A 22,700-nucleotide genomic window follows, 5' to 3' on the forward strand; every position below is an offset into this window, starting at 1 on the left:
GTGCCCTCAACATGGGGGGGGCGCGCGCCCCCCCACCCCAAAGCACCTTGTCCCCATGTTGATGAGGACAAGGGCCTCTTCCTGACAACCCTGGACCTTGGTTGTCGGGGTCTGCGGGCGGGGGGCATATCGGAATCCAGGAGCCCCCTTTAATAAGGGGGCCCCCGGATACCGGCCCCCCACCCTATGTGAATGAGACCCCTACCCACTCACCTGTAAAAAAAAGTAAAAAAAACACAACACACAAGGGTTAAAATAGTTTATTGCACAGCACCGGGGGTCTTCTTCCGTCTTCGGGGGTCTTCTCGCTGGACTCCTCCGTTATCTTCTGCTAGCTCTTTTACTAGCGGAAGAGCCCGGCTTTCTTCTTCAACGCCACCCTCTTTTTCTGGCTTCAGAGGTCTTGTCCCCCTCTTCGGTTCTTCTTGCTGGGCCACCGCGCCTTCTTCTAGCTCTTTTACAAGTGGTGGCTCGGTCTTCTGTCACTGCCGCCGCCTTCTGTTCTTCTCTTCTTCTCTTCTCTTCTTCTTTTCTTGAGCTGTTGCCTTGTCGCTGTGTCTGGTCACAATGACAGGCATATAGGGACATCGCCGGATGATGTCCCCCACCCATTATGATGTCACAGTCCCAGCATCCTCTGGGCGGGAAAAGTCCGTTCATTTCAAAAGTACGGCGGACTAGCACACACACGGCCGTATTGTCCGCCAGACTAGCACACACACGGCTGTATTGTCCGCCAAAATGCGAGTCCGGCGGACATATTGATGTGCAAATCTACTTTCTTAGTCCGCCAGACTTTTGGGTAAAAAAAAGTCAGCCGGAGCCCACACAGGGGCGGATGAATGTACTACCTGCTGTCATATACTCCACACATTCCCTATTTCATATGTAAGTTATCTTAGACTGTTTAACCGCACCCCTTTAATCTACGCCCAATATTTAGTGCGATTTAAGCCACACCCACTGTTCGCAGCAGCTCGCTGCGTGAGGCGCATTTCTTCCTTTGACAGTGCCTGAGGCCCACTCTTGATCTTGTGCATCCTATTCAAGTTTTTAAGGGGACAGGAATCTAATATTCCAGGCACACAAATCCTAAACTATGTTTAGAGTTTCGTTAAGTCTAGATTTCTTCTCATTCTTTCACTAAAAACTGGCTAATCTACCCCCACTTAACACAAACTTTGGTCTCAGGAGAAACATGAAGGAAGGGAAGAACCATATAGATAAGGATGCTTATGTAACGTTTCTGACTGGCCTTATAAAGATGTTACATATATATTGTGAGGCACTGACTAGTAGGATTGTGTATGGTACTCAAGGATTTCTGACTGATATGGAAAAAGCAAACTTTTATCACACAATATATCCTGCTCTTGGTCCTAGAGCCTTTGTTGAAATTTGGATGGTACTGGGCTTCCATCTCTAGGATCAAATCTTACCTGATAAAAGCAGCAGATACCTGCGGACCCATATTAGAACAAGTCCCGCTGTGTGTAGACAAGTGTCAGTCTCCTCCTGGACCCCACCAGGCCATGCCCCAACACATTTCACTCCGCCTACTGGAGCTTACTCATGGGGATAGCCATCCTTTGTGTAAGCTCCAGTGTACAGAGGGCGTAGCCTGGCACGGGTTCCAGGCTGAGACTATCACTTGTGAAAAAATATATACCACAGCACAAAACAAACCCAAATACAAAAAACAATAAAGTGCTAATGCTGTGCATCAATAACATAGGCAACAAGGGATGACAAAATTAATGAAAATTAGGATGTCAACTCCAAGACAAGGTTCTTCCTGGGGTAGGTCAACTCAGACAAGAAGGAGAGAAAGCCCACATAGTATGTAGTAGTATGTCTTGATTTATTCAGTAAAAATCTTGCTTACAATGTCCCACAGTAAAAACAAAAGGATGTAACATCAATGTAACATCAAAAGAGTCTGCTTGTTGCAGGAAGCAGCTACGTTCTCTCACAACCTTGCCTGCGTTCCATCAATCATCATATGCAATTGTCACTGGGGTGCCGGAATCTGCGACTGATGCATTTGGCCCTCCCACAGGGAATTATCAAAGACCTCATAATAGAGTAGAATAGAGTCTTTGATAACGCCCTGTGGGAGGGGAAAAATGCATTAGTAGCAGATTCCGGCATCCCAGTGACAATTACATCGGATGAGCAGTGGAACACAGGTTTAATGGAGTTTTTAGGTTGGCTATTCACAGGTTCTAACTTGAGGGACCCTGCTCTTATTTTTTTGTGTGTGTCCTTTCAAAGGTGTTGTAAACTGGAATAGTTTCTTTTTTCCAATGTTTTAAATCCCATAAAGGCCTAGTATAGACAAGAGATTTAAATCTTAACCTTTTTGTCACTGACTTTTTGAATTTTGGAGAAAAGGAGGCTGCCACTTTATTCAGTATGCATCCCCATTCTCCAAAGAGATCTGTCCGCTAATTGCCTCAACTTACATGAGCCTCTGGAATGTGAACTGGGAAGGTGTATATCACTCTTTGCCAAGCCTGTTCTTGCTAACAGTAAAAAAATAAGAAGTTAAGGGTAATGGACGCTACAACAATTACAGATAATACCCTGTATAAAACACCATTATCAGATTAGGGCAGTGTCAGAGAATGGTTCGTAGAAGAATTGGTACACCTGCAATTCCCCAGCAAAACCAAAGATTGGCACATATAAATTCTCAATTGGCACTTAGAAGTTCGCCAGTGTGAATGTGCATATGCAGATGGGTAAGAATGGCCGGGAGAATTCATGTGCCAGTTCACATGCACATATACCAAAGTGTGACAGATTCTGGTGCCCAGTGGCCTATTTAAAGCCAGCAGCATGAGCCATTAGTGGCTGAATGATCTTCAGCTTCCCCTGTGAGATTCTGTTTCTGATGTTACCGACCCGGCTTACCTTTGACCTGTCTTGTCTGTATTAATGGCTTTGACCCTTGGCTTGTTCGTGTGACTTTACTTCTGCCTGCTGGTCCATATTTGACCCCTAGCTTGCTCTTCTGATTCAGTTTCTGCTTGGTTACCAGTGTATGACCCCAGCTGACTCCTGACTCTGCTTGCTGCCTTTTCACCTCACCTGGATGACCTTATGTGCGTGACTTCTGGCCTGGCTCCTGACTCTGACCCTGGCTGTTACAGCTGTCAAGTCTCACCTGGTACTCCTACCCAGCAGTGCATCCTGCTCGTCAGCCGCCATCCAGCAGACATCACATCAGCCTGTCGCAGCTGGCAACCCCTGCTTCTCTGAGCATAGCATTCCATGTTATCACCTTCAGGGGGGCTCTGAACTTAGCCACAAGGGAAGCCCTCTCAGCACTTTGGTACCCTTTATCTGTTGGTAAAGTTTTGATAAAAGGGCGAACTTCAAGAGCTCAAGAATAAACTCTTCTGAGGTCCACATTCAGGACAGTATAGTTGCAAAAATTCTCCAACAGCTCTTAAACCACATTTATGTTGGATTGAGGTGTAGAGAGACTCTACATCTACACCCGCCAGCCACACATCTTCTTGGACCATTAGTTCCTTGATCTTGGCCACTGTGTCCCTACAGAGGATCTTAAACGGTTAACCATATCCTTTAATAATATATCCAAATATTTTTCTTGAACCTGTCCAAAGGCCACTTCATAGCGGACACAATGGGATGTCCGGGAGGATTTTTAACACCATTGTGAGCTTTAGGTATGATGTAGAATGTTGGTGTATTGTATTCCCTTACCTGTAGATGTTCATGTTCAAGTTTGCTTAATGTTTCCTTAGGCCAATTTTAATTTTCAGTAAATGTACTCACTGTTTTTGGGAAGGGGTCCTGGCCAAGTTGTTTATAAGTATCCCTATCCCTATCACCCAGGAGTCATTTTATCTCCACCCTCATACATTTGTTTGTTCATCAAAAAGACAGTTCTGCCCTTGTCACTTTTCTTTATCACCACATATTTTGTATCCTGTAGTTCTATTAAGGCCCTTAGTTCATTTTTAGAAAGATTCTCAGTGTTCCTTTGTGTCCAGTTGACCGTGTTCAAATCTGTTTTAACCGTGTCTAAAAATAGACTAAGGCCGCGTACACACGGGCGGACTGTTCGCCCAACTTTGTCCGCTGAACAGTGTTTGGGCGGACAGTCCGCTTGTGTGTGGGCTTTCAGCGGACAGTTTCAGCGGACAGTTGGACGGACAAGGTTTTTCGGAATTTCCGAAAAACTGTCCGCTGAAACCTTGTTTCAGCGAACAGCCCGCTCGTGTGTAGGCTTGTTCGTCAAACAAAGTTGCGCGCATGCTCAGAAAGGATTTTCACGCCGAAAGCTATAATGCAGTGTATAGGACGTCGTATTTTTCGTCCCGTCGTACGTGCCGTTCACGTCATCGCGCACGGTTTCAGCAAACTGTTCGTCCGTCGTGTGTGGCCATATCCGTCCATGCTAAGTTTGAGCGGACTGTTTGCCGAAACTGTTGGACGGACAAAGTTGGGCGAACAGTCCGCGCGTGTGTACGCGGCCTAAGTCATTTATTTTTGGCCAATGGTGGCATCTTTTTAGATTTTATTCTTATTTCAAGCTTTTTTTGTAAGAGTGTCATCGCTATCAATCCCCTCAGTCTCATCCAGTAAATAGGTCAAAGAGAGGGGCAACTACTGGGTGGCCATCCTATCAGATCTCTGATTGCAAGAATTATATAAATCTACTGCAATCACCAATGAGGAAGCATAAAATGCAGCACTCTGAGGAAGTGATGTGTACGAACCTCTTGACCAGATTTGCTTATGTTGTCCGGATCCCCTCTAATAATCAAATCATGCCTCCAATCCTCTCATCCCTGAATGAAGGAGAAGCAGTGGCAGAGGCTGCATCAGTACCACCTTTCAGAGTTTCTTCAGGCTTAACTGCAGGCAGAACTTACAGACAGTGCCTGAGCAACATGCTTGCTGATTGCATTGGCTCCAGGGCTGATGTGGATACTCTTAGAAGTGAGAATCTCATGGACTAGTGGGTGTCCATCTTGGACCACTGGTCATTGTTTGCACAGTATGAAACATGGGGCCTCTGGCTTGCTCTGCACATGCCACCATTACCACCTTCTGCCACCCCTCTTTGCTACGGTGTAAAGGTGCAAAACAACATTTCTGCAGCTGGACCTTAGCTTCAAAATGTCTGTTTGCTGCAGGGTCAATCTTGCATTTCATCTTGAAGTTTGTGGCCTATACAGTTGTTAAAGCAATTTAAAGGTTCCACATGTTTCTGCAGCTCAACCTCAGCTGCAAAATATCTAGCTTCAGAGTAAATCCTGTGTTGTGCAAGTGAAGTCTAATGTTTGCTGCAAGGTAGGGATGAGCTTCGAGTTCAAACTCATGTTCTACTCGAACATTGCCTGTTCAGCGAACAGTGAACAATTTGGGCTGTTCGCAGCAAATTCGAAAAGCTGGAACACCCTATACAAGTCTATGGGAGAAATCTAAAGTGCTAATTTTAAAGGGTAATATGCAGGTTACTGTCCTAAAAAGTGTTTGGGGACCCGGGTCCTGCCCCAGGGGACATGGGTCAATGCAAAAAAAAGTTTTAAAAACGGCCGTTTTTTCAGGAGCAGTGATTTTAATAATGATTAAAGTGAAACAATAAAAGTGTAATATTCCTTTAAATTTCGTAGCTGGGGGGTATCTATAGTATGCCTGTGAAGGGGCGCATGTTTCTGGTGCTTAGAACTGTCCCTGCACAAAGTGTCATTTGTGCAGGAAAAAATGTCTTTTAAAATCACTTGCGGCTATTGTCGGGTCCCGTAATACAGAGAACACTCAATGAGTGTTCTCTGCATTAGCCGACAATTCATTCATTCATTGATAAAAAAATAAAAAAATAAAATAAAAAGCGTGGGGGTTCCCCTAAATTCAATTACCAGGCCCTTCAGGTCTGACATGGATATTAAGGGGAACCCCATGTCAAATTTAAAAAAAAAATTGACGTGGGGGTCCCCCTAAATATCCATAACCAGACCCTTCAGGTCTGATATGGATATTAAGGGGAACCCCGCATCAAATTTAAAAAAAAATTGACGTGGGGGTCCCCCTAAAAATCCATATCAGACCCTTTATCCGAGCACGCAACCTGGCAGGCCGCAGGAAAAGAGGGGGGGATGAGAGAGCGACCCCCCCTCCCTCCTGAACCATACCAGGCTACATACCCTCAACATTGGGAGGATGCTTTGGGGGTCTGTGACCCCTCAAAGCACCTTGTCCCCATGTTGATGAGGACAAGGGCCTCATCCTCACAACCTGCGTTACATCAGAGGGGGTGGGGTCACCCACACGTCACTGGGGAACCCCTGGCTTCCCTCTCCAGCGTCAGAGGGGCGGGGTCAGGTGACGGGTGGCCCCGCCCTCCTAATATAAGAAACGTCAGCGCTGGGATCTCTGCAGTGTCTCAGGAGTGGAGACAGAAGAAGGATGTATGGACAGCGCTGGACTGAGAGATCCCCCGTCGCTGGATATGATCATCCATCGCTGGACCCCGGAGACCCATCGCTGGATAGCAAGAGTGGATTAGCACCGCTGGAATCTTTTTTTTATTTTTTTTATTTTTAATAAAGGAATTTTTCAAAAGTGTGTTTGTCTTATTTAACCATTTTGACACTTTCTTTGTGAAATGGTAGGGGTACTTTTGTACCCCCTTACCATTTCAAACAGGGGGGGCGGGATCTGGGGGTCCCCTTGTTAAAGGGGGCTTCCAGATTCTGATAAGCCCCCGTCCGCAGACCCTCACTACCAACGGCCAGGGTTGTGAGGATGAGGCCCTTGTCCTCATCAACATGGGGACAAGGTGCTTTGAGGGGTCACAGACCCCCAAAGCATCCTCCCAATGTTGAGGGTATGTGGCCTGGTATGGTTCAGGAGGGAGGGGGGGCCGCTCTCTCGCCCCTCCCTCTTTTCCTGCAGCCTGCCAGGTTGCGTGCTCGGATAAAGGGTCTGATATGGATTTTTAGGGGGACCCCCACGTCAATTTTTTTTAAATTTGATGCGGGGTTCCCCTTAATATCCATATCAGACCTGAAGGGTCTGGTTATGGATATTTAGGGGGGCCCCACGTCAATTTTTTTTTAAATTTGACACGGGGTTCCCCTTAATATCCATGTCAGACCTGAAGGGCCTGGTAATTGAATTTAGGGGAAACTGCACGCTTTTTTTTTTTGTATCAATGAATGAATGAATTGTCGGCTAATGCAGAGATCACTCATTGAGTGTTCTCTGTATGACGGGACCCGACAATAGCCGCAAGTGATTTTAAAAGACTTTTTTTCCTGCACAAATGACACTTTGTGCAGGGACAGTTCTAAGCACCAGAAACATGCGCCCCTTCACAGGCATACTATAGATAACCCCAGCTACGAAATTTAAAGGAATATTACACTTTTATTTTTCACTTTAATCATTATTAAAATCACTGCTCCTGAAAAAACGGCCGTTTTTAAAACTTATTTTTGCATTGATCCATGTCCCCTGGGGCAGGACCCGGGTCCCCAAACACTTTTTAGGACAGTAACCTGCATATTACCCTTTAAAATTAGCACTTTAGATTGTGAACGTTCGAGTCCCATAGACTTTAATAGGGTTCTAAAGTTCACACGAAGTTTAGGTCTGTTTGCAGGTTCTGGTGCGAACCGAACAGTGGGGTGTTTGGCTCATCCCTACTGCAGGGTAAAGTCTGCATTGCACATACAAGTTTTCCCCCTATTCTAGGGCTCTGACACTGTAAAGGTGCTAGACAATGCTTTCACAGCACAAATTCAGCTGCAAAATTTCTAGCTGAAGAGTAAGTTCTGCTTTGTATTCTAAACTGTGTGGTCTATTTTGAAACAAATTGAACAAATATTCTTCTGACACAGAAGAATATTTGTGGCTACTGTCTCTCAGAAAATACAATCTAATGTATATTCCAAGACAAAACCTGCATTGTTTCTCCCACTTATATTGGCCTAAACCAGTGTTTCTCAAATCCAGTCCTCAGTCCCCCCCAACAGGTCATGTTTTCAGGATTTCCCTCAGATGAAACGGCTGTGGTAATTGCTAAGGCAGTGAAACTGATCAAATCACCTGTGAAAAATAATGGAAAACCTGAAAACATGACCTGTTGGGGGGGCCTGAGGACTGGATTTGAGAAACACTGGCCTAAACAATGTGCGTACATACTGTCCAGCCAATATACAATATTATGACCATTGCTTCTCAAATATTACACTCTAATGTATAGATCAAGATAAAATCTGCCTTTTAGCTACCTCTTTAATTGTGGTCTACCCAAATTGCTTACATATTGTCCAGCCACTGTACAATATTTGATACTATTGCCTATCAAATAATAGACTTGTTTATGTTTATTTTAAAATAAAACCTGCCTCATATCTCCCTCCTAAATTGTGCCCTAACCAAGCTGCCTAAATACTTCTCAGTGACTATACAAATTTTGGGCTTTTGTCTCTCAAATAATACACTCTAATTTCTATATATATATATATATATATATATATATATATATATATATATATATAATTTCTGCCTAGTCTTTCCTTCTTTTATAGTGGCATAACCAAACTGCTTTCATACTATTCAGCTTTTAGGAAATATTTGTGGCTATTGTATTTCAAATAATACCAATCAATTTTTATTGCAAGATAATTCCTACCTTGTCCCCCTTAATTTGCTGCCTATCCAAGTATTTTTATAGTATACTGACACTGGACATTTTCTACCACATAGCTGAAGTCTATATTTGGAGTATTTTTGGGATAATTGTCAGATTAGGGATTGGAAGAGAATGTGGGGGAATATGGGGTTGTAGGTTTGAAGATTTTTGTGCACTACAATGCAAATTCAAATGGATTTTTGAATTGGATATGTTGATACCCCTAATAATGACATATCTGGCTTTCAGTATTGTTTTTAAATATCTTTTAAATAGTTGTATTATTATTCTGAAGCATGATTAAAGTTCTCAATATTTTTATTAATATTTTTCCTTATTTTTTTTTGTGAAATGTAATTTTTTTGAAGGAAGATGTATTCCCCCAATTTAGGATATACATAGAAATGAAATAGTTAAACTTATCAGGCATGTGATTCATAAGAAAGGCTCTCCACTCCTGTGCTCCTGCTTGAAAAAGGTTGTTGTTACAATTGAAATGCATCAAGGATATGCAGGCAGTGGTGTGTTTTTACATCTCATTGAGTGCTCCTTGAGTGCAATCACAGTGACTTGTTATTATCATCAGTGCCTATAAGTATATTGACAGTAGGGACTCTGACAGTTTAATTTTGCTCTTCCTCTGTCTAGTGCCTACATTGTGATAGAGATTTGTTAAGAGGATATACCTATATACGGGAGCATGTATACCAGCAGGATGTCATACAAAATTCAATGAAATGCACAATAAAATTACTGACACTTTCTCTGCTTTGTGGATCATGTTTTAGCCACTGTATACACAGTCGGACATTCCGATGGACAATGTCCGATAGGACCGTGTTGTCGGATAATCCAACAGTGTGTGGGCTCCATCAGACTGTTTCCGTCTGAGTATCCGACGGACCAAGTTTTCCAGCTGGGCTATAAAATTTTCCAACAACATGATCCGATCGGACTTTGTCCGATTGTGTGTAGAGAATTCCGATCGGGCAAAGTGCCACGCATGCTCAGATCAAATTCCTAGACCAAAGCTATTGGCTACTAGCCTGAACGTAGTCCCGTCCTAATGAAATAACGTCTGACAAAATCCGTCGGACAAAATCCGACAGATTTGGTTGTCGGAATGTCCGACCGTGTGTACAAGGGCTTACTGATTACATGGTATTTTGTAAATCTCCTTTAGTTGTGTTAAATGCCCTCCTCAGCAGTGACCAGCACCATTTTGCAACAATAGTTTTACTATCAGTCCAATTCAACAGAAGAATTTCGCCACACATACTACCCACACTCTCAAAGTTTGAGATTGGTGAACTTTGAACCAGATTTGCTTAATCTTCAGTAATTCAAACCTGGGCAGATTAACCCATCACTGGTTATTCGTTTCAGCTGTGTACAGGCCTATATATGTGAGCTTACTGATGCTCAGGGCACTCAATCTTTCTGTTGTGGAAGCCCATTGCTAGATAAAAAGCCTGGGGGCTGTCAAAACGCAAAAAATGTACATGCACTGTTTGTTTTGGGGAACCCATTAGAGAGTAATCTTTTAGTCAGGAACTGACTTGAATTTTGTTGGTTTCTCAGAGAAACAGATGTTTTGTTTGTTTTATTCTATGGACTTGCTGTACATAGCCCTCTTGAGAGTTAAAATAGAAGAGAAAAGAGGACAGTTTTTATTTTCTTGTTGTGTTCCAAAGGAAATTCAAAGGCGACAGCCTGTGACATGTATATTCAAGGAACTCAGATACTAAAGTCACATCCATTTCAGTTTTCCTCTGCTTCTCCATTAATATTGTGAGTAATTGCTGGCTACACAATTACCTTTTCCTTTAAGGTTTGGTATTTAAAAAAAATTGAAACAGCTAAATTATGTTTTACTACATACACTGCACTTTTAACAAGGATTTTTGTCCTAATCTTTGTTAATGACATGCAAGTTATTAGGCAAGAGAAAGCTAATTAAAAGGAAATCAATTGTAAATAAATGAAATGTAATAGTGAATTAAATTATAAATGATTTGCATGGGACTATTATTATCTTGTATTTTTGCTTCCCCAGAAATCTTGTTAACCTATTGAAAGCTCAGTAACATTGCTAATTATTTGTGTAGTAAATTCTACATTTCTATTTCATAGACTACATTCCTATATATTCTTATATGCATGCAGTATATCTTTGAAAATGTTAATGTGATGTGGTGTATGTAAATAAAATAACTTATAAATACTGCATTACATCTTGGGAAATACATTCTCTCTCAATGACCCGTTTGCACTTCCAGTGCCCCGTTATTTTACTAGAAATTCTAATTTCCCTAACTAAATGATATTAAGTGAAGCATATTCATCAGTTGGTGACAGTTAGTGAAAGAGAGACAGAAGTTGATGTCACAGTGGGCAGTTTAATGGATGCAATGTTTCTTAACATTGTACTCAAAATTGTTACATAGAAAATATGAATACATTTATTGTGATTCACAATAGCTTTTAAATATAATTTTTTTTCACAATTATGCAACTGTGAATATAAGCCATGGAGTGTATACGTGTATTTTTACAGTAGTGAGCAGGCAAATAATAAATGCTTATCCTGTATCCTAGGTATTGATAGCTGTTTCAGTTATCTGTTCACAGTGCACCTCTAGAACACATGCCCTATGACACAAATTATATTATTCTGTCTTAAAACCAAACAATTTCTGTGAAAAATGGTGCACTGTCCAATCAAAAAAGATATATTATAATAAACAACATATCAAAGACTATAACCAATGGTGTTCCGTTCCTTTAAATAAAGTGCTTTTTGCTATGAAACATATAATGCTTATTTCTTTAAACCAAGTGCTAATGCGCTATAATACATCAAAAATGAAAAATAATAATAACAAATAATGTGTGTGTTATCTCTTTAAATAAAGTGCAAATAAAGTGCAAAAAAATGGGTTCTTACAGTCATGTGATTGTCCTAGCTTTGAAATTGATTATTATTCTAACCTATCATTGCATTTGTTAAAGGTCACAGGATATGGCTAAAAGCTTGAGTGTATATGTTGAAAAACCTGTTCTGAGAGAAATGTGTGAGCAGCCATGGTCCGAGCATAAGTTTGGGCCGAACTTTGGTTGTTCGGACGTTCAGCGAGCACCGAACAACATGTGATGTTCAGGGCAAATTCAAAAGCAGACACAACACAGTTAAAGTCTATGGGATACTAACATGAAAAATTAAAAGTGCTCATTTTAAAGGCTTATATGCAAGTTATTGTCATAAAAAATGTTTGGGGACCTGGGTCCTGCCCTAGGGAACATGTATCAATGCAAACATTTTTTTAAAAAAATTGAAGTTTTTTTGGGACCAGTGATTTTAATAATGCATTAAGTGAAACAACAAAAATGAAATATTCCTTTAAATATCATGCCTGGGGGTGTCTATAGTATGCATGTAAAGGGGCACAGTTTTCCTGTGTTTAGAATAGCACTGCATAAAAATTACATTTCTAAAGGAAAAAAGTAATTTAAAACTTAAATGAAAAAAGTAATTTAAAAGGAGGGAGTCAGGTATAGTGAATGCTCGCTCCTTTTGAAGGTTAAATCTGGGAATCAACAAGGCTTTTGTATTGAACAGTGGTGTGATAATGGAACCAATTGGCACAAGTGACTGTGAATTTGGAGGGGGAATCTTTTGCCAGGCTTATGAGTTCTTCTATTTTGAGCATTTTTTTGGAGACGTGTGCACCATTCTGAAAGTGATGGAGTGCGAGTCGTGTTCCAATAAATTGGTGTACACAATTTTGCTGCATTCACCATGTGCATGGCAAGTGATTTTGTTCTATGGGAAAGGGGCATGTGATGAAGGAGGAACTGTGCAGGTGAATAGTCCAAGGTGTATTTTGTCACATGTGTCCACCAGATATGCAAAAATGTGATGTAGGCTTGATGGCACCTCCAGTATTGTTTGGGTAAATTTGAGTCCATTTTGCATAGGTGAGTAGTAGTCCGGTACCATTTAAATATGAGTTTATAACTGTTTTCTTGAATTGTTACGTTACGTTAACAGAGCCTTTGTGCGTGTGAGTGGAATTGTTGTTCCAGTTTTCGAGAGAAAGCGTGGTATCAATATCCTGATCCCAAGCTGCCTTGCCCATATTGAGTGGTCTATTTAAAAAAGGGGGGGTGTAGATATAATAAATTACATGTTGGGGTGTGTCCTTGGAGCACAAGTTTTTGTATGGAATGAGGGGTTGAGAAACAGCGTTTTTACCATTCAAGGAACAAAGAAAATGGCGCATCTAGGAGGTAGGACCATTGTGGTAAAGAGGTGTTTGACCATTGCGGGGTTAGGTCTCTCCTGTCTAGGATTGTGTGATTGCAAAAGCAATGGTGAGCAAAGGTGTGGGAGCCCCATCCTCAAAAAACTTGTTGGACATCCTGGATGGGAAGTCTGGGTTGGAGCTCATGGGTGTCATAGGTCCTGCATTGGAGGAAAGGCCATATTTTAAGTTCACCTCTCAGGAAGCACGTCAGGGTAGGACCAATGAGTGGGTGGTCTCTAAGAGCGGAAGGGAAGTGATGTGTTAATAACCAAGGGGTAGACTTTAGGGAAATAATCATAAAGGAGTTTTCTAGAGTCACCCAATCCTTGACCTGGCTATGAATGTTCCAGTTCACAATCCGCGAAAGGTGACAAGCCCTGTAGTAGTTGTGTATATCTGAGAGTCCTTTTCCTCTTTTCTGTTTAGGAAGGGTGAGTTGGTTGTACAGTAGCTGATTCTAGGTTGTTTATGTTGCCACAGGATGGTTATTCAGAATTTTTTGTTTGACTTAAATAATGAAATTGGCAGTCATATCGAGATTGCCTGTAAGGAATAGAGCAGGTGGGGCAAAACATTCATCTTTAGGATGGCAGCTCTGCCAAACCATGAGAAAATAGGCTTGTCCCATCTAGGAATGTCCTTTGTTACCGTGTGTAAGACAAGCAGAATGTTTTTAAAGTAGAGATCTGACAGAAGGGCGAAGAGTCGGATTCCCAAATAAGTCATCTTGCTTCCAGATAAAGGGAAAGTTCTTCTGACATTGTGCAATTCTGTCCAAAAGAGAGGTAAGTGAGGCCCGAGTAGCACGCATTCTTTCCCCCACCATAGTGCGCAGGTTACCTCTGAGCACACATTTATGAGCACCCCATTGCACTAGTGGGAAAGTGTCTGGAGTAACATTTTCCAGAAGGGGTCTAGAGGTATAACAGGGCTTTGGCAGTAACAGCTAACCACAAAACTGAGTAGCATGTGCCTCGTGAAGAAAGTTCAACTGAACAAGAAGCAATGTTTTTTCGTTTCTTTTATTTTCTCTTTGAAGACGGTGTGTATGAGGGTCCCAATGATGAGAGGACAAGGAGAAGAAAACTCACTGTGACTTTAATCTCACCGTGGCTTGCGATGTGCCATAAATGCTAGGAAATTCCCACCTCCTGGTTATCGGTGGTTGGTCGTTGATGGTGAAGCAGATCTATGGCGTCTGACGTTGTAGGAGACTTGTGGGCAAAGGTCTTCCATGGATATTGATGGTGGTAGGGAAGACAATCATGGGATGCTATACCACTCTGGCAGCTCCATTACAGGTATATTTAGGCTTATGCAGAAGGATTGTAAATCTTTTGGGACCCGAAGGTTGGCTGTGAGTGGCCCATGACAGTAGTGGACAAGCAAAAAGGGAACTTCGATTGATATGGTATTCTGTGAGCTTGGAGTATATCAAGCAGAGAGCGGATATCCTTCCTATGCTGTAGTGTTATGTGTGAGCGATCCTGGTAAAGCTTTCCGCACCGTGGAATGTAATCCAGCCTTGATTTTTTTTCCCTTCTGTGGACTTCTTCTTTCAATCTGTAATTCACGAGATAGCAAACCACATGTCTCAGGGGGATCTGTGTCTCTGCCTCATGGTCTAAGTGCCATGTGTATACATTTCATAACAATGGGGTCTCTCTAGGAGGTAACTGAAGATGGTAAGGATCGCAGGTGTTAGCTGGTTGGTATCCATTGACTCAGGGAGACCTCTGACACGCAGATTATGTTGTCGCCCTCGGTTGTCCAGGTCTTCTAGGTGGCGATGAAGGTCTCCTAGCTGCATAGTATGTGTAGCTGTAGATTTCTGGACCTGGTGGATGGCAGTATCATGGCGGGCTGTTGCTTCCTCCATCACTCCTAGGTGCCAGACAAACCCTTGTATGCTGAGGTGGAGGTCTGAGATGGGAGCAGAGTGTGTGTCCTTTATATTGGCTGCGACATCCTGGATGATAAGGGGGGGTACGGCGGAGGTCTGCTGGGAGAACGTGTGGCACACTTGGAGGTCTGAGAGAAGGCGGTGGTACCAGGGTAGCTAAGTCCGGAATATCTCCAGGATATTGCGACTCAGCTGTGTTCTGGGGATGAGGAATGATCAGGAACAAGGTGTGAAGGAACTCCTGTTCGGTTTTCCCATAATTAATTTGGGTGATTCCTACCTACAGGCAGTGAAGACCTCGTGGCGAGGGAACAGAGTAATTACACGTCCATCTTGGTCTGGGTCTTAGCCACTCCAGCTTCTTTTTTATTTACTGCCCAGCATTATACTACACACTCTCTTCTCACAACTGATCACCACATGCTGCACATGCTACACCATTGCAGCCTGTGTTTACATGCGTGATCCCCGTGATTGGTCACAGTGATCACATGATACAAGGTCAATCACAGCAGACTCTGTACCCTGATCTGTAATCATAGATCACTCTGCTGCATGGCCCCAATGCAGTTTACAAGCACTTAGAATGAAATAATGTGCCAGAACATTCTCCCAGAATGATGCTTGTCCCGTCTGGACATATATGTACTGTGGCTGGGTCGGAAGTGTCAGAGAACTTTTTTGTTAATTGAAATAACCATAAAATAAGAATAAGCGAGAATTCCAAATTTTATACATACTAGGAACATAATGTAGTAGTGTACATAGCAACCTACCTTCACTTTCAGCACCGATGCAAACATTCTAGCGTCTTCTGACACTCCTCCCAGGTAAAGCTTTTTTGAAAATTGTGGAGCATGGTCATTTTCATCCTGTATTTCTATGTACACTATAGCTGTGTTACCTAAAAGAAAACAATGGGAAAAAATATGAGCTTTAACTAAAATAAAAAGTAATCAAGTGTAGCAATGCAGCTACTGTAGGGTGTGGACAATGAAATGTGAGTGTGCGAAGAAAGCGTGCATGAAACAGAACTAGGAAAGGGTCAGTATGTAGCAAGTAGACATGTGCAATTTCGTTTATTTCCAAATTAGTTTTCTAATGAATATAGACAAATTTGTTCATTTGGAAATATCTGAATTTCCGAATTTTTGAATTTCCAAAATTTTTCCGCATATTCGGGTATTAGAAAATTTGGAAATTCTAAAATTTAGAAATTTGAAAATTTTACATTTTGGAATTTGGGAATTCAAAATTCAGAATTTGAAAATTTGGAAATTTAAAAAATCTAAAAATAAAAAATGAAAATCCGAAAAATTCAACAGAACAAAAATCTGAAAATAAGAACGAAAATCCAAAAGTTGAAAAACCCGAAAACTTGAAAATCTGAAATAATAACTTAATTATTACTAACTATTAAATTATAGGTATTGGAATTTCCTTTCAAATTTGGCTGTCAGTGAATGTAACAAATACAAATTTATCCAAATTTATGAATTATCCACAATAATGAATGCCATATCTAAACAAAGGAAGGTATCAAATGAATAACATTAAATAACAATAATAATAATAAAAACATTATTATTTCATTTTGTTAATTTTTTTTAGATGTAGCATTCTTTATTTCAGCTAATTCCTAAGTTCAGATAAATTCTTATTTGCTACATTCACTAACAGCCACATTTGAAAGGAAATTTCAATACCTATAATTTAATAGTTAGTTATTATTTCTAATGTTTGGATTTTCATTTTTTTTTTATTTTCATATTTTCCTTTCTTATTTTTGGATTTTTGAATTTCCGAATGTTCAAAATTCCAAGTTCAAATTTCTGAGTTTCCAAATGTTCAAACTTACGAATTTTAGAATTTTAGAATTTCTGATTTTACGTGTTTTCCAATCTACAAATTATCAAATTTACAAATTCACAAATTCTGAATTTTTGAACTTCCAAATTTTCGAATTTACAAATTTTTGAATTTTCGAGTTTACGAATTTATGAATTATGAATTTTTACGAATTACAAATTTACCATTTTTTTCAAATTTTCGAATTATGAATTCTTGAATTCATGAAAAAAAACAAAAATGAATGAAATGAAAAAGAAAACAAATACGTTTTTCGGCAGTGCACATGTCAAGCTGCAACTTTCCAGAACTGGGGGTTGCTGCATACATAAAGTTTATTTAAGTGTCCATCAGACAAAAAGTTGCAATACAAAGTAAACTAACTTTTTTTGTCTGATGGACACTTAAATAAATGTTATGTATGCTGCAACCCCCGGTTTCAGATTATACAGTGCCTTAAAAAAGTATTCATACAATTTTCAACATTTTGTTATGTTACAACTAAAAACGTAAAGGTATTTTCTTGGGAGTTTATGTGATAGACCAACACAAAGTGGCAAATAATTGTGAAGTAAAAGGAAAATGATAAATGGTTTTCTAAATGTTTTACAAATAAATCTATGAAAAGTGTGGCTTGCATTTGTATTCAGCCCCCCCCCCCCCCCCCCCGAGTCAATACTTTGTAGAACCACCTTTAACTGCAATTATAGCTGCAAGTCTTTTGGGGTATGTGTCTACCAGCTATGCACAACTAAAGAGTGACATTTTTGCCCATTCTTTGCAAAATAGCTCAAGCACTGTCAGATTGGATGGAGAGCATCTGTGAACAGCAATTTTTAAGTATTGCCACAGATTCCCAACTGGATTTAGGTATGGACTTTGACTTAGTCATTCTAACACATTAATATGCTTTGATCGAAACCATTCCATTGTAGCTCTGGCTGTATGTTAGGGTCTTTGTCCTGCTGGAAGGTGAGCCTCCCCCAGTCTCAATTCTTTTGCAGACTCTGACCAGCTTACCTGTCCCTACTGAAGCAAAGCATCCCCACACATGAGGCTGCCATCACCATGTTTCACGATGGGGATGGTGTGTTTACGGTGATGTGCAGTGTTAGTTCTGCCACACATAGCGTTTTGCTTTTAAGCAAAAAAGTTCAATTTTGGTCTCATCTGATCAGAGCACCTTCTTCCGCATGTTTGCTGTGTCCCTGTCATGGCTCCTTGCAAACTACAATTGGGACTTTTTATGGATTTCTTTCAACAATGGCTTTCTTCTTGCCATTCTTCCATAAAGGCCAGATTTGTGGAGTTGCATGACTAATAGTTGTCATGTGGACAGATTTTCCCACCTGAGCCGTGGATCTTTGCTACTCCTCCATAGTTACCATGGGCCTCTGGCTGCTTCTCCGATTAATGTTCTCCTTGCAACAGTTTAGGTGGATGGCCATGTCTTGGTAGGTTTGCAGTTGTGCCATACTCCATTTTTGGGTGATGGATCGAACAGTACTCTGTGAGATGTTCAAAGCTTGGGATATTTTTTATAACCTAACCTTGCTTCAAATGTCTCCAAAACTTTATCCCTGACCTGTCTGGTGTGTTCCTTGCCTTCATGATGCTGTTTGTTCATTAATGTTCTCTAACAAACCTCTGAAGGCTTCAAAGAACAGCTGTATTTATATTGAAATTAAATTACACACAGGTGGACACTATTTACTAATTAGGTGCCTTCTGGAGGCTATTGGTTCCACTAGATTTTAGCTAGGGGTATCATAGTAAAGGAGGCTGAATAGAAATGCACGCCACACTTTTCAAATATTTATTTGTAACAAAAAATGGAAACCATTTATCATTTTCCTTGTACTTCACAATGATGTGCCACTTTGTATTGGTCTATCACATAAAATACCAATAAAATACATTTATGTTTTTGGTTGCAACATGACAAAACGTGTGGTAATCTTTATATTTTTATAATACAATATGAAATACCTGAAAGAAATTCATGGTTATGTGATAAATTAAAATTGACAAATAGTGCATGATAATGAAAATATTACTTTTGTTACACTTTAGTGAACTGACAGTATAATAAAGTCTTAAAACTTGTGGTATATTAAGTTCCACCTTTCAAGATTACTCAAATAACCAACAATGAACAGCAATGTTCTGCAAAACTTGGTAAACGTGCTTCCCATTAGTCTGAACAGTTGGTGACTCTAAGCCCTTGTACACACGGTCAGACATTTCGACAACCAAATCCGTCGGATTTTGTCCGAAACTGTTACATACACACAGTCGGACAAAGTTGTCAGAAAATCCGATCGTACTTAACGTGATGACGTTATTTCATTACGACGGGACTACGTTCAGGCTAGTAACCAATAGCTTTGGTCTAGGAATTTGATCTGAGCATGCGTGGGACTTTGTCCAATCGGAATTCTCTACACATGATCGGAAAAAGTCCGATCGGATCATGTTGTCAGAAAAATTTATAGACAATTTGGAAAACTTGGTCCATCGATTACTCTGATGGAAACAGTCCGATGGAGCCCACACACTGTCGGATTATCTGACAACATGGTCCTATCGGACATTGTCCATCGGAATATCTGACCGTGTGTACAAGGGCTAAGACATTACAAAACCTAAAGGGGTTGTAAACCTTTGTGTTTTTCACCTTAATGCATCCTAGCCCCCCAGCCCCCCATTTTACTTATCTGAGCCCCGTATTTCCCGCACTTTCTCTCGTATTTTATGCACTATCCCTCTCTGCACAGGGTCCCAGCTCTTAAATGGATAGATTCATAGATACCCGCTGCTGTCAATTAAATCCAATGACATGGGTGTCGGGGGCGGGGCCGTGTCCGGCAATCATTTCTAAGGATGCCTAATACTGGACTTGGGAGCGCGCCCGCAAGGTAACCCCCAGGAGACAGCTTCTCCTAGGAGGTTATCTGATGTGGGGCAGAGCTACCAGCGCCACTGGGGGACCCCAGAAGAGGATGATCTGGACCACTCTGTGCAAAACGAGCTGCACAGTGAAGGTAAGTAAGACATGTTAGTTATTTTAAATCTTTTTTAAAAAATGAGCCTTTACAATCCCTTTAAGGGTGACTAAACTGAAGACCTTAATAAAACCAAACTGCAGAAATGAAATTATTTTGCTTTAGGCTGTAAACAACCACTCTGCTTTTACTCTGTCCAAAACAAATATACGAAGTCCATATTTCACCCTCAGCCTTTTATTGTGCCTTGAGTGGGTGTATTTGTTTAATGTTCTAAGGATTTGCATTATTAAGAATTTATTTTGTGAATGACTATGAGCAATCTGCTGTGTGATACAATACTCCTCATAATACTCCTACATGACTTGGTAATCAGATTTCATTATATTTTAGTCTGCATTGTAAAGCTAATATGTAATATTAGTCCCTGTGTTTTTATAAGCCCCAAGCATTCATGAAATAAGAAAAATCATTGCAATGCTTTTATTTTTTATATTAAAGGGAAATAAATCTAAACAGAATAATGTTTTAGCCAATGTAATGTCTAAAACATGGTTATATATGTATTTTGGGAATATTTTTTTTTTGTTTATATAAAATATTAATTGGACCTGTTACCTAGATATATTTATGTGCATAAACCCACTGTACATATTTAATAATATATACTGAAAATGTTATCTTTCGATTTTTTATTAAATATTTAAATGTAAAGCAGAACTGTGGCCTTGCAATAGATATTGAAATATTTACACATTCCTAAAGTAGTTTTACATGTTCTAGTCTTATTAAGTAAATATGCTCTTAGCAACTTGTTTAAAGAGTAACCCCACTTTTGTTGAGAAAAAAAAACATTCCCCTCTGGGTGATCTATGTACATTGCAAGAATTTTAACAAACTTTGTGGCAGATTCCTACTTTTTGTTATTCTAAAGTATCCCTGTGTGTATGTCTGTGTCCATGTGGGGAAGTGAATTTAATCGGAGTGATATTATCAATTAGCTGCTGCACCTGCAGGGCACTAATGAGGAAAGCTACTGGGCCTGCATCCCTTTAGGGCCGGTTCACACCACAAAAACGCACTCCAGATCCAGATGCACTTCTGCATACGCGATTCAATACTGAAAAACCCTGGAACTGACTGCACTGGTGTGAACTATGTCATTGGAAAACATAACCTACTTTACATGCATTTTTGATGCAGAACAAAAACACACTGAACTGCATGTGGTGTGAACCAGCCTTTAGATGTGACTTCCTATTGGGAGTATCTAATCAAAATTACATTTTTGTTGCAGAGGATGCCTGAAATCTGACTTGAATCTTATGCCGCGTACACACGAGCGGACTTTTCAACAGCCAAAGTCCGACGGAATGATTCCGTCAGACTATTCGATCGTGTGTGGGCTGCAACGGACTTTTGATTCACAAAAGTCTGACGGACTTTAGAAAATGGAACATGCTTCAAATTTTTCCGACGGAACTCCGCCGGACCCGGTCCCTCCGAAAAATTCGCTCGTGTGTATGCTATTCCGACGGACTAAAACCGACGCTAGGGCAGCTATTGGCTACTGGCTATGAACTTTCTTATTCGAGTCCAGTCGTACGTCATCACGTTCGAATCCGTCGGAGTTTGGTGTGATTGTGTGTGGCCAAGTTCGCTCAGTCGAAAAGTCCGTCAGAACTCTGTCGGAACTCCGGCAGAACTCCTTCGGAAGTCTGTCGGACATAAGTCCTCTCGTGTGTACGGGGCTTTAGAGAAAACTTCTGGGAAAATCAGAGAGCCAATCACACAAGAAGGAAATTATATTTCTGGGGGTGTGTACAGAAGAAGATTAAAAATGGAGAGGTCATTTTTAATAACATTCGAATACAATATAACTATATTATTTTTTCTTTATTTGCTATTTATTCCCCACAAACGTGGAATTACCCTTTAACTAGTACATAATTCCCTGTGATCTGATGCAATGTAGAATTCTATTAAGAGCTAAATGGTCAGCCAGAAGTCATTTATTTAGTGTCAGTATTATTACCACCATTAACCACTTGCTTACTGGGCACTTAAACCCACCTCCTATCCAGACCAATTTTCAGCTTTCAGCTCTGTTGCACTTTGAATGACAATTGCGCGGTCATACAACACTGTACCCAAATGACATTTTTATCATTTTTTCCCCCAAATAGAGCTTTCTTTTGGTGGTATTTGATCACCGGTCGGATTAATTTTTTTTTAAAATTAAAAATACTTTTTGTCTGTCATTGATGTACGCTGATGAGGTGGCACTGATGGGCACCGATAGGTGGCACTGATGGGCACTGATGGTTAGCAGTGATGGGCACTGATCAATTACACTGATAGGCAGCACTTCTAGGTGGAACAGATTGGTACCACTGGTGGGCATTGATAGGTGGCACTTGTGGGCATTGATAGGTGGCACTTGTGGGCATCAAAAGGTGGCACTTGTGGGCATCGATAGGTTGCACTTGTGGGCATTGATAGGTGCCACTTGTGGGCACTGTTGCTCGGTATAAATGAGGCATAATTGCCTCTTACTCTTAGGGACTGATGTCCCTTTAAGATAAGCTGACCCGTGTCTCTGTGATCACAGGGAGCGTGCACAGGGGAGGCCGTCATATGACTTCCTCCTGGGAATTCACATCCGTGCTGTGACCGTCATTCGGCCATAGCGCGGATGTCAGGTGGTTAAATGACAACTCCCTGTGGATTACAAGCATCTTTGGTTGCTAGGGCACAAGCTGTTGCAGTGTCACAAGCATCTTTGGCTGCTAGGACACTGGCAGTCACACACTTACTAGTTATTCTGGTGCACCAAAACAATCAATGTTGCTGTGAAAAATACGTGGGATCCCCTCCAAAGTCCATACTAGACTCTTATCTGAGCAAGCAGCTTTGCATGCTAATGGAAACAGGGGCTCTTCTCTACAACTTAAATT

General features: G+C 40.9%; 1 protein-coding gene across 1 annotated transcript in view; it reads right to left on the bottom strand.

Moving 5' to 3' along the window:
• The window catches only part of PCDH15 (protocadherin related 15), a 1,670,337-nt gene that overhangs the window by 196,986 nt on the left and 1,450,651 nt on the right, over positions 1-22,700 (bottom strand). The window contains exon 28 of the mRNA XM_077454160.1: positions 15,667-15,794. Within this exon, the coding sequence (XP_077310286.1) occupies positions 15,667-15,794 (128 nt within the window). The remainder of the gene's footprint in view (positions 1-15,666; positions 15,795-22,700) is intronic.

Source organism: Lithobates pipiens, unplaced genomic scaffold (genome assembly GCF_037356315.1).
Source record: "Lithobates pipiens isolate NorthernLeopardFrog02 unplaced genomic scaffold, aLitPip1_a1.2 Scaffold_25, whole genome shotgun sequence".
Classification (NCBI taxonomy): Eukaryota; Metazoa; Chordata; class Amphibia; order Anura; family Ranidae; genus Lithobates; species Lithobates pipiens.